The 13689-nt window shown below is 34.9% G+C and overlaps 1 protein-coding gene across 2 annotated transcripts in view; it reads left to right on the top strand.

Annotated features, from left to right (window-relative positions):
- Nucleotides 1–13689, top strand: part of DMD (dystrophin) — a 1150282-nt gene that overhangs the window by 440211 nt on the left and 696382 nt on the right. For both annotated transcript variants that reach the window (XM_072848384.1, XM_072848392.1), the window contains 3 exons: nt 13–186; nt 3126–3281; nt 9503–9673. In XM_072848384.1, the coding sequence (XP_072704485.1) occupies nt 13–186; nt 3126–3281; nt 9503–9673 (501 nt within the window). The remainder of the gene's footprint in view (nt 1–12; nt 187–3125; nt 3282–9502; nt 9674–13689) is intronic.

The following is a 13689-nucleotide window of genomic DNA, read 5'->3' on the forward strand; positions in this document are numbered from 1 at the left end:
CTTACTTTTCAGAAAAAGCTGCAGGATGTCTCCATGAAGTTTCGCTTGTTTCAGAAGCCAGCCAACTTTGAACAGCGCCTACAAGAATGTAAAAGAATTTTAGATGAAGTGAAATTGCAGGTGCCGAAGTTGGAGATGAAGAGTGTTGAGCAGGAAGTAGTACAGTCACAGCTGGATCATTGCATGGTGAATATTTAAAGATGCTGTCTTTCTATTTGTTTCCTGCCTGTTCTGCCTTTCAAGTTTAAAGTATTTTTAGTGACAATGTCAATATTTCTTTGGGAGATACTAGAAAACATTCTGAGAAATATTTAAGAGCAAAGTTACACAATGAAAGTTATAGGAACCTTTTTGCTTAAAGTTTGATTTTTTTCAAGGAGAGGAGGATAGAGAGAAGGGTTTGATCCTCCTTGTCCTCCTTCTCTTGTTTGAAAATGAGGTTAGAAGGACATTGTACACTTAAAATTGTATCCAATTTCAAAGTTTCCTAGGATATAATAACATGGTGAAATAGTTCTAACAGTCTTACAGTAACTTTTTCCTTTCTATATGTCATTCACTTCTGTCATGGCAAAGACCTCTCAGAAGCATAGGATGCTAATTAAATGAGTGAAAAATTCTGAAAATATGGATTTATGTGGAGAAAGCTAAAAATTACAGAATATTGTCCTGAATTCAGGATGAGAAACAAAGTATCAATTACTCACAAAATTGAAAAACAAATTAAAATATCAAAATATTCTCATTTCAATGAACTTTCAAACAATGCTCATGCACTTTCACTATGTAAGAAGGCCAGTCAGGATCCCTTTCTAATTTCCCCTTCCCATCTTGCATATGAATTTATCTCCCTGGATTCACTCTGTTTTCCACAATATGCTACAGTCATGGAACTCCATGATGTAACCAAAAGAGACGTTGCAGTGCACAAGTCTGTTCTAGCCAGGAAACACAAAACATAAAGGAAAACCATAGATTACAGCTTCCATGAGATGGCATGCTGTAACTTTCTTAATGTTCAAGAGCAAAAGATGACCTCAGTATGTCCTAAAGAATATGAGGAAAATCTGTATGTATCCCTTTAATATCCCTGTAATCCTGTACCCTTTACTGTTGAAGGGAAGTAAAGATAAAGATGAACACAGTGTGCTTGATGATAATAAAATGGAGATTTTAACAGCAAAAATGAGGACAATCAGATCCTTGTCTTCAGCTGTTTTTTTTTCTGGAGTGATGGCATACCTGAAGATGGTTTTTTTTTTCCCTCAACCTCTTTCAGATCTAAATGTAAGAATTTAAATTAAAAAATAAGTGTGGAACAAGTCGATGTTATTTATTTACATCTTGAGTTTTTCTTAAATGCAATTACCCTTAAATTCATATTCTTATCAGAATTATAAGAAGCCCTGTAATTAGAAGCCCTGTACTGAATTAAAATATCTTCACTCGGCAGCTAGCTTTTGCAGCCCTGTCATATTCTATGGAAGTTTCCTTAGAAAGTATTCTGAGGTGTTTTCAGAGCATCTTTATCTACAAAGAATCTCATAATGTTTCTATTTAAAAAACCTAGTCATAGTATCCCATCAGATGTTAGCCAATGTACATCATACAACAGCTTCCTAATTTGTTGACATGTTTTCAGTAATGAAGAATGTATTTATCATATTAAGCACCTAGAAAGCAGTTGGACTATATACATCCTACCTTTAAGTGAATAAAATAATAACCATGTTAAGAATTGGCTTGGTAATTAACTTTAGATTATGGAGAAAATGTGCTTGGGGGTTTTTTTGTTGTCAGAACTGCTGGAAAAAAAGTCTTTACTGTCCAGATGTACTAGACACAGTTTTTACATTGTGGGAGATACTGCTGCTAAAAGAAAAGCTAAAAAAATTACAGATTAAAAAACTACAGTGTAATTTATTTCGCACTTCTGTCTAAGTATACAGGACAGTAAGTTTATTTTCCAACATATGATGGCAAAATGCTGGAACACAGAATTAATCTAGACATCTCAACAATAAAGCTTCTCAACAGCTTCACATTTGCCATTCTTCACGTACCTGTCTGGTAACGGACACTGTGTATCTCTGTGGAGTCTTTTTCCACTGTGGTGTTCAGTGGAATTTCTGTGCCATGGCAGAATTTATTCTTAGGTAAAAAAAAAAAAAATTCAACTTCTGCCCTACTTACATTAATGTTAATTGGGCATTTATGTGGCTGCTAAATGGCTTGAGTTACCAAGTCATATGTTTAGATGACGATACCGACTTTGTGCATATGGAAAGAAAGAATGCTTTCATTTTTCTTAGTATCACTCATTTGAAATATTAGGGAAACGTACTGTGTTTACAGATTGCTTGCATGCCATCACTTACGGAACAGCTGTTTATCCCTTATTTTTTGCTTAGTCATTGAAATAGTGCAGGAAAATGCAGTGAATTATATAATATATTTTTGCCTCATTATGTTACTTACTCACGTAGTTTTTTTAATTATTTAATTTTTTGAACAGTATTACACTTAGCAAATGTAGGGGAAATCCTCTATCCTACCAGCCTCTTGATTTAGCAGTATGAAAAACTGCCAGATTTTTAGATTAATTTAGTGGCTATTTGTAGTTTAAATACATCCAACAAGCTGTATGAATTGACAGAAGACATCTGTTGCTGTTTTAAGTACTGCATTATCTAAATCAGTTTGAAAACAACCTTTGTCATATCTTAAAACAATTAGTGATGGTGTGTGCTTTCTTATCTATAACATTTCTACCATTGGTTTTGGTGACAAGTCTTTGAAGCCAATATGATAGTAAAGATAGGCTGTTCTGAATCTGTTAATTTGAATTCTGATTTAGAAACTGATCAATTTTTCTCAAAAGCTTTTTTTAATACACGTACACACTCAGAGTGAGTTTTCTCTGTCATTAGGTCACATACCATGGTACCTCTCAACTCCTTAGCTTTCAAATGGGAGTGGTAGGTGCTCAGAGTCATGCATGATGGTGTTTTTATACAGCAAACAATGCAAAGACTTCTAGTGTGTCTTTATAATACCTTCAGTAGTCTTTTCTGTTTTACTTATTTTAATGGTGGTATTTCTCTTTCATATTTCTGTTTGATTAGAAATTATATAAAAGCCTGAGTGAGGTGAAGTCTGAAGTGGAAACAGTGATAAAAACTGGGAGGCAGATTGTTCAAAAGCAGCAGACAGAGAACCCGAAAGAACTGGATGAAAGGCTTACAGCTTTGAAGTTGCAATATAATGAATTGGGTGCAAAGGTAAGCTCTGTGTTTTTAATACAAAACTATGCCCACTTTTTAACTGACAAAGTGAAGAATAATCTTGGTATGCTAAGTAAATGGGGTTTTTTATTGGTTTCTTTCAAGGCTCTCACATTTGCTAAACAGTGGGACAGAAAGAATGGAGCCAAAGGCAGTCATTCAGTTGCTCTGAGAAAAAATAGCCTTCTAGAAAAATATAAAATTCCTTTATTACAATTTAAAATTAAATTATTAATGTTTTAATTTATTTTTTTCTACTAGTTCATTGTTTTTTAGGGGTCAGAGGGGGACGTTGTTTCATTTTAATGCCTCAAAAGGTCACTTGTTTCAAAACACTTCAGGTCAGAGAAATACTTAGATTTTGCTTGTGAATTTTTCACATTTTACTTAAAAGAGCTACTTCATAAAAGAGAGAATTCTACCTTTTAATTTCCTTCTGCATCTGACTATACAGGTCTTTAAGTATTTCATTTCCATTTGTTGCTGTTCAAAAATCTGTTGACCAAAAATTCTTGCTACTGCAGATTTCCTCAGGAGACATTTGTGTACCATTCTGCTTTGCTTCGTCTGCAGTCTTGAGTTTACCTACACATGAGTTCAGTTATTGTCATAACCACTTCCTAGTTTAAATGTCATGTACAACCCTGACTTACCTTTTCACTGTGTCTTAATATATAAGCCACATAGAATATTGTTTAGTTATGAGTGTGTGAAGTAACTGTCCCATCGTTATACATCTCAGATACCAGAAAACTATTGTTTAGAATTTAGTCACTTGTCATCCTCCATTCCATAGGGATTACCAAATTTATTCATGTTGGGCAAAAGTAAATCATCATCCTTTGAGCTCTATCATGAGGAATGTATTGCCTTGGAATGCAACTTTTTTTTTTATTTTTTAAATCTGAGATTTATACTCAGTACTCAGTTTGACTACTTAGTGAATGTCAGCTTATAATTAGGAGGACTACATGAATATTTTCCCAGTATTCTTTAATATAATCTCAGCTTCACCTACAGAAAGAAAAAAAAAGTTCTCAAAATGTGGCTGACTTTTACCTTGTGATGCCAATGATAAGTTATTTTTATATAATTAACCTTGTAGAATCAATCCCTATTAATTTCCTAAGCACTGTCATTCCTTGTGTAAAATATCCATCTATACATCGTCTATTTCTTCATCGATTCATGTACAGTCAAATGCTGTTACACTTCCCAACAGGAGAATGTTTTTGTTTACTCAGTTTTTCCTAGAAGTCAACTAAACAGACAGTAGGAAAGACAGACAACTAACCATTATTAATAAGACTGTGATTGAAAAAAATATCATGCGTCAGTCCCTAAGGGCTTTTTATTCTGGGTCTGCATGATCTATGGAGTGTGTTGCCTGCTCCTGAAGTACAATCCTCTACAAGGACCTTTGAGCTCTGGAGAGGAGTTGTGGCATTGTCCTAAAGAGGACTTCATGCAAATAATTCAATTAACAACTATCCTTCGTTACTCTGTTTTATTCCTCTTGCCCTCACTAAAACTATCCACAGAACTTCTAAAAAATGTAGGATTAGAGTAAATTTGGTGCTGTAACTGGCTGAATGAAGATTGTGAATGACAGATATAGTTGTCTGTTTGTTTCTAAAATTTATATACTTCAAATATATGAAATAGGACAGAATACAAATTCTTTATTTTGTCAGATTATAAATTATTAAAACCATAAATTATTACTAGCTAGGAAAATGAGCCCATGGTAACACTGAGAGTCAGTGTGTGGTTTAAACACATAATGATAATCAAGCCCCACTGACTACAGTACGATAAAGCAATAAGAGTAATGTTACTTTTGACAGAGATAATACTCATTTGGGAACCTGAATTAAAACAGTTCTGTCTCTTGCTAGAAAATAAAGGTATTAAGAGACATCAATCTTTTGAGCGTCAAGAAAACTGGAGTCTGCTTCATTAAGGTGTGGATAGCTATCATCTGAGATTAGATAATATATTTGGTTTCTACATTATTTTAGAAAGGACTATAACATTTATTCCTACATTATGTTTAATGTAACAGCAGACAGGTGCCATTGTTATAGCAAACCTCTCTTAACTAATGAAGGAATAAAAATGTTCCATTAGGAAGCCATTAGTGATCTGAAGTGAGCCATATTGCAAATTAATGGGTCTCAAAAATCGGCAGTGCTGTGTTTAGCTTTGTTGTCCTAGATGCAATTTCTCACATTTACTTTTATATAGCATGGTAGTTAACAATTTTAGTGAAAGTCACAAAAGCCCCCAAAAGAATCAGTTAGCCATTATCAGCCCTAATTGATTGCATAGAGTCAAAGTCTGTCTTTTTAAGAAAAAACTGATAATAGTTATAACTAATAGTAAGTCTCAGGACTGGAATCTATAGTCTGAGTGAAAAACACATCTTTAAGTGTAGACTCGCTTGTGTGATTTCATATGTACTGCTTCAGGAGGACCCCCATATTTAAAACAGTCCTTAAGCACGTTTTGAAGCATGTGGAATGGTTTAATTAAACATGTGCTGAAGTGTTGTGCTCTCAAATGGACAGGAAAATTATGATAATTTCTAATAATTTTGTACAATGTCTACTCTAGTTTTTCTATATATTTTAAGTATCATAAATTGAGACACTGTGAACCTAGGAATTCTTCCCCTTAAGAAGAATGGGAAGGTGTGGGGGTTTTTCTATTTGTTCCTTTTGTTTTTAGCATATACATATATGGATATAAATACCTGTGAATAGTCCTAATTGCTTAGGTAGTATCAGACCTTAAACCTCTCTTTGGCCTAGGAATGAGTTTTATCTGTTCAGAACATCAAGTTTTGCCGCTCATTTTTCACCAATTATGCTTTAAAAGCATGATCGATAATTTTGAAACCTTAATAGTGGCCTCAGTGTAAATAGGTTTGAGATGAACTCACAAGAAAGCAAACTGTCATTTGAATATCATGGTGTAGTGGTTGCATTTATGATAAATATTCCATGCCTGTGCTTACTTACGCATTCCACTTGCCCTTACTCTCTCTCTCTCTCTCTCTCTGACACAAGCACATATACATATATACAAGCGAACTACTATATTAAAGCTTAGGTAGTTTGTTGGTTCTGAGTGGCTGTGAGGTAGGGTCTGTAGCATCCTTGTGTCAAATCTCTCTATGGTAATTTATCAGAACAGGGAGCTGGACTCTAAAAGAAAGTGGCAGTAATAATGTTCTTGCTGCTCTCCTAAGGGCGTTGCGTGCAGTAGGGGCTATTACTTACAAGGTCAGGTCTTTCTTCACAGTAGCACTGCTGCACAGGAATTTTTGGCTGTAAGACTAAAGGCTGTAAAATACCTTTCTTTTCGATTCAAATGTCTGCTTTTCTCATTTTATTTTTATTTATTACATCCAAGGATTCTTGAGAGTAAACTATTTAGCATAGCTAAAATAGCTTTAAAATATAGAGAAAATTTATTGAAATAGTATGTTTGATAACACTGCATGAAACAGAAGGCCTTTAGAGGGCACTGTTTCCTATTTTTCTTTAGAAATACAAATTTAGATTTGAAGTCCGAACAGAAACTGATTAATCAGTAACCTCTGGATACATACAATGTACATGGAAATAGTGTAATATTATTGATGTTATATACAGAATTTGGAGATGTATATAGCAACGCAAATATTCTTTCTGTGTTTGGGCATGTATCAGTAACTTCACTTTATAGTATACCAGCTGTTTAGGATTCTTACACAGGCAGTCACACTTAGGGTAGTGCACTTTGGATTGTATTGCTGCTAAGTATTTGCAAGTAGTCATTTACAATTACTATTAATACTCATCAGAAGAAGAGGTGAAAATTTACTTGGATTCCTGGATCCATGTGTGAATGGAGCTCTAAAAAGCTGAGTTTTATGGTCCTTCCCAGGGATTTACCTCTTGGCCTGACTGTAAATTCTGAGGTCTCATTTAATAAATTTGGCATACAAGAAAGCACATTCTTGTATTGTTCTGAGATTTTAGTAGTAAGCCTCTACAGAGTGATAATATACGACCAGGGATGTTTTATTGCTTATTCCCTGGGCAAATCTGATCTGTTTACTCATGGATAGCGAAAGCCATGTACCTAACCTCATAACATCCTGTTACATTTTAAAACCTCAAACTCTCCTTGGCAGTAGAGCTAGGAATCAATTTGATCATTGCACCGCTACTTGTACGCAAACAGTGTCAAAGCCCAGAATAGTTTTAGTAGATACCGATACCCATTTTGGATACCTGACACTACTGTAGATATTTTTTTTCTATTTAAAAATACTTAAATAAAAATAAGTGGCTACAATCTCACTTGATTACTAATTGACGTGCAAGGGAATTAGTAATTTCTTTTAAATTTTAGTGACCTACTGAATACTTTTAATCCACCTTCCTTGATTAACCTTTTTTAAACTCCAGCACAACGTAATTTATTAATTTGTATTTTCTAACCACCAGTTGCCTAATTTCTATCTGAGATCTCTTCATTTACTCTTTTGCCTTTTCTACTAAATATGTGGAACCCTCTCTCTCTCCCTGAATATGCTCAGGGGCTTGTGGGGAGGATTATTTTCCCCTATTCCTCCAGGTTACACCAAAATGTGGTGTAAGACAGTCAAGACAACATAAATACTCAGCCTTCCTTCCAGGTTCCATGTAATATGCTTAAAAGAATCTAACAAATAAAACAGAGATTGTCCACAGTACTTCACGTCCAAAACATTCAGCATATGAAAAGGCTAACTGAAAAGCTGTGAGTGTGAAGAGGTGAATATGGGGATCTAGAAGATTGGAAGCTAATGGTGGAGGGTAAGACTTAGGATGGTCTGAAAGGTTGGAAAGTGTGGAAGAAAGCAGAAGGGTGCTGCAGGTAAGTCCATGGTGAAGACTCCTGTCTGAGAGACTGAGAATCAGTTCCATGGGATGCGGCCTGGGACTTAAACTGGGTGAGAAGTTTCAAGGAAATGTGAACAAAGGTTGATGCTCTAAGGAAACTAGAAGTGAGAAAACAGACTTGCAGGTAAGGAGGAAGAATTTGAAAGGGGACTATGATGGAAGATGGAGGACTGTGGAAAAGAAGCTTGGGATTACAGTCTACAAACTGCACTTTCTTCAAAAAGTCTGTAATGTAGCCTGCTGATGGTAAATGCTTGTGAAGCTCTCTAGAAAATGTGTGTTTCAACTTTCTTTTGTTGATTTATTTAGAACAGAGATGCCTAATCTTTAGTCAGTGCCAAACAGAATCATTTGAGGACACCCTGGTTTTCCCCCTCTGTATGAAAGAAAGTAAAATCATTATATAACCAAAATACAAGTGTTCCTATTGCAAGATGGCTGTGAGTCTTGGCTGCATGCGGGGAGCAACGTGCATCATACTAAAGTGGCAGACACATTTTTGATAAGGAGACAGGAGCGGGGCAAGAGAGCTTAGTAAAGAATGCATCAAAGAATGTAATGCAAACTGTACGAGTTGTTCTGCAGTGACCCAAATATATGTTATTAAACCATGGAAAGGATTTGCTAATGAGACACATTTCTGCTGATTTTTAATTTATTTTTCAGTTTGCTTTGAAAAAAGAAAAAAATTTACAATTCCTATGCAAACCCCCAACATTTAAAGAGTATTAAAAAGACAACAAAATAATATGCTGAGAAATTAAAAACTTAAAGTTAACTGTGCTGTCTTAGTTTGACATCGTTCAGTGACTACTGTGTTTCAAGATGTTGGTGTTTCTTTGGCAGAGAATTTTTTTCTTCTATGTAATGTAGCTACATAGATAAAACCTTGAGGATTCAATATCGCTATATGGCCATCTATATGAAAATATGCTCTTTGAAGGGTTTTTGTGTCTGAAGGAAAGCCTGTTAATTCAGTTGTTCCAAATTAGTTTGCTATGCATGACTTTAAAACGGAGGAGTTGGTTTGCAGAGGTCTGCTGCTAGTTCAAACTCAATGTGTCTTTATGCATGTTTTTTCTTATATGTGTTTGCATTCTATCAGCAAAATTACAGATATTGAGAGAACTAAGGCAAGAAATAACTATAGTAAAAATGCAACTTGGCTTGTAAAATTGCAAGCTAAGCTTTTATAGAAAAGTGGCATATAGAAAATGGTATATAAAAATCATTAAACTTGTTTAACTGAAGAGTTAAGAAACACATGTTTTCTTTCTGCAGGTGACAGAAAAAAAGCAAGAGTTAGAGAAATGCTTGAAATTGTCCCGGAAGCTACGAAAAGAAATCAATGCTATGACAGAATGGCTTGCAGCGACAGATGCAGAATTGACAAAGAGATCAGCTGTGCAGGGAATGCCTAGCAATTTGGATGCTGAAATTGCTTGGGGCAAGGTAACAACGTAACACATGCTGTACCTTTATATATCACAATTTATGCATATTAGAGAAAGATAGATTTCTTTCTTGATAGAGAAAGAGAATAAAAATCCTAGCATTTTAATTAGTGGAACTTTGTAACCGTTATGGCGTTATCTCACTCTAACATTAATGCTGTGAAAAGTTTAAACTATCTTGTCAATCAGAACATAAGCAACAGAACATAAATCCAATCAGAACATAAATCCAATCAGAACATAAGCAAACCAAGCCATCATTGTACACATATACCAGTATCTGTGCTTTAGAGGAAACTATGCTCATCGTTATCCAAAGCTTCAAAATTCCAAATAATTATCTGCAGCCAGCAGCATTTTCAATAAGTGTTCCTATATAATTCCAAAATAAAACAACCAAAAAACCCCCTTAAACAGTATTGTTTATTTGTGTAAAAATTTAATACTTCTGCTTTGTTAAATATGAAGAATTCCTTGAACATTTTACTAGTTTCACTAGGCATTATGGCAATAGCCATGAATAATACACAGGCAACCTTAATACTGTTTTTTAAAGGCTGTGCAGATTAAAGGCACTGGAGTAAAATGTGGGTTGTGGTTTCTTTTTTGTTTGCTTGTTTATTTTTTGTCTTTAACTGCCCCTTTCTGAGCTTGAGAAAATGTCTTTAGCCTTGAAGTACACTGATGATTTACAAATAACAAGAAAAAGAAAGTCCACAAGTCTTGTGATCAGTCTTTAAGAATGACAATATTTTGAAAGTAGTATCCAAAAATATATAAAGATCAACTGTTGCTATTATTATCTTACTATTACTACTTTGACTTTCAAATCAAAATCTCGATCCTTAAAAAACCCATTGCTGCTTGATCTCTCATTTTCACTTTCTACCTTTCCTAAAGTAAAGTCGGTGCAGTTCCTCTCGTTACTTTTGATTGATATTGTGATCTTAACACCCATAATAAAGGACAAGTGTCAGATTTTTGAGACGGATTAGACAATCATATGGTTTTAACGCCCCCAAACTAACCTGCTAGTTACTCAGTCCATTTACCCAGTCATGAAAATAAGAATCATCTTTGGTGGCGTTAAACTACACAGTACAGTTCTACTGAAACAGAAATGTACACTGTATGTTCCTGCATGCATGTTCAGGAAAGTTATTCCAGATGTATATAGCTTCACAGAAGTTTAAATAGAAAGATTTGTACTTAATATCATTTAATTGTTAGATGTAAACCTTAATGCTTCAGAAGCTGCATAATTAGAACCTAAGGTCTGATGGTCAGTGCAGTTACACAGTGGGAAGTCCTTGTTATGTCTCACACTTGCTACAACAAGTACAACATATTTTTATCTTATGACAATCAAAAAAGGTAACAAGAACTAATTAAAATAAGAAATATTAACATGAAAAATATATCAAAGAGGGGAACCACTCCACCTACTAATCTTAAAGAACTCCATTGAGTATTGTGAATTTTCACAAGGAATTGATACATAACGGGTTGCAGAAAAAACTAGTAAAAAGCATATTTTGGCTTCAGATCCTGCCCAAAGCCTTCACTGCAGTCCAACCTCATATAATAGGTCAGTTCTTCTCCTTCAGTCAGTTCATCACTAAAATAAGAAGAAACAAACAACTTTGGTTGAGAGCAGCTGCCTCTTGTTGAAGTATGTACGTTCTGAATGAGTGACTTTCAGAATTCCTTTATTAAGATTCTCTGTAGGAAATATAAACCAATATTTACATAAATATAAGCACACTTTTAATTCTGAGGAATCCAACAGATAGTATAGGTGGCAGATCTTAGCCTTCAAAATGCAAGTATTTGCAGAAATTACGTGATGTGAGTATACTTTTTCCTGAATCTGCTCCCCTAAGAGACAGGAATTGCTGCATGTTATGCTGGACACTTTAAAATTCTTGTGAGAACTTAATAAATAAGTACAATATGATACTCCTATGTGGATTTCAATGAGGCATCATACAAAATCGTACATCAATAATTCAGTCCCCAGAACCAGGTCTCACAGTATCTGATTAATGTCGCAGCTTTGGGCTTTGGGCTTCCCGGGTAAGTAGGCTGCCGAAGACAGTAACCAATCTAATGAAATGCACTGGGAGATGAATTAGGCTCAGTGGATTGCCATTGTGAGGAAAGTCTGCAGAAAAACTAAGATAGAAAATGGAGGGGGAGAGAGGAGAACTCAATAGTGCGAATGAACTGAAAATTGGATGTGTGCTGCTGTCGATATAACTAAGCAGAGAGCTCGTAATCTTTTTCTTTACAGCACAAGGAAGCAGTTATATTTATTACTGCACTTATTTCTAATTCATTTTCAGTACCCAAAACTTCTTAAAAGTGAAAGGAACTCAGAGGGTTTTGGAGATAATTATAGAGGCTAGAATAAAAAAATCAGACATGCGAACATTGTCTTCGAGGTGTAAACACCTAGAAATAAAAAGGAATGTCCATCTAGAGTAGGAAATGATGTTAATGAAGCATAGCATTAATCTGGACATTAAGGGAAGTGTGTTATTTGTTCATGTCTAGAATTTTTCTAGGGATGAAACAAAAACTTGGCTGAGTTATGTGAAATGAGATGGGCAATATACTGGAGACTGTAAATCCTGCCTTTTTATGGAGTAAAGACAAGCTAAATCTTTCCATTTGGATTCAGTTCTGTTATAATAGATAAGAAAAATGGCATGCGGGTGGAAAGATAGTCATTAAACATTGTATATTAGAAATCCGTTTATAATTAGAAATCTGATTTACTGAACATATTTATCACTAAAGACATTAACTATTGCGGGGTTTATTTGTCTTTTAATCAGGAACTGGGCTGATTAGAATTAGATTGCCAGGAAACCATGTTCTCAAAAAAGAAATGGCAGATGGTATTACCAGGAAAAGTCCTGTATCACTTCCTGCTATCAGCAGTATGAGTCTGCCAGTGCTTTAATGTTATGTTTTAGCACAATGTATAATACCAGTGAGTATAAAGTTGACTTGAAGTACTTAGAATTACATTAGCTAACACATTTAGCAACATATTTCCTGTCAGTAAAATCAGTAAAAGAAAATGATCTGAAAATTGTGTCAACTGATTCATAGTCAGTGGCAAGAACGCAATAAAAATGAAAGGTGTGCTGTGAATAAACAAATAAATATGTATAATCAGCCACTGAGAAGGCCATAATGTCAGCTTCTGATTAATTCTGTAATCCTGCCTGTGAGAGCTGAGCCACCTAACTCATTTCTTTTAGAGAGGTTCAAATTGCAAAGATTACTTCCAAGTAATCCACAGTGTACAGGCAGTGTGGAGGCATATGGAACTTTTCTTCTATCATTTGTTGGTGTCGAATTTTTTTAATCTACCTATGTTAATGACCAGCACAATTCAAATATTATCCTCTGTATTTAGTCAGAACTCTGGTTTGTTTGCACAAAACATCAGTAGTTCAATTTGATACATGGTAGTTTTATCATTATAAAGCGTATCTCAGAAACCCTCTGCCCCACATCCTCAGAAAAAGCCATTCCTATGTAGCTTCTGTTTTCAAGCATCATCATTCCTAGTTAGTATTTGCTAATGTGAAGGAGGCTATGATTTCCACTCCCTTACTAAACATCAAGTAAAAAGTAAAAAAAAACCAAAAACCAAAAACCAGTAGTATTTGTTAGTAAACTGAAAGATAAAGAGTGTGCCATGGTACAGTGGGGTCAGAGAGTGAGCTGTGAATCCCATTCAAAGTGTACATGGCTGCACAGGGAAGTGCATTTATTTTATACTAACATGATTCATCTGGTCATCCTATGGATCCATATGTAAAATAGGTAAAATACTGTTGTATGCAACTACAGACCTCTCAGGAATTCTCAGTAAAGCTTGTCCCCATGCCTTTCAACACTGCAAAGCAATCTGCCTTCTGCCTGAGTTTCAAGCCATCCAAATTTGTTTTTCTTAAATGAAGCTTTTATTTTACACTACAACTTCTTTCCTGAGGT

This window comes from Ciconia boyciana, chromosome 1 (assembly GCF_034638445.1).
Source record: "Ciconia boyciana chromosome 1, ASM3463844v1, whole genome shotgun sequence".
Lineage (NCBI taxonomy): Eukaryota > Metazoa > Chordata > Aves > Ciconiiformes > Ciconiidae > Ciconia > Ciconia boyciana.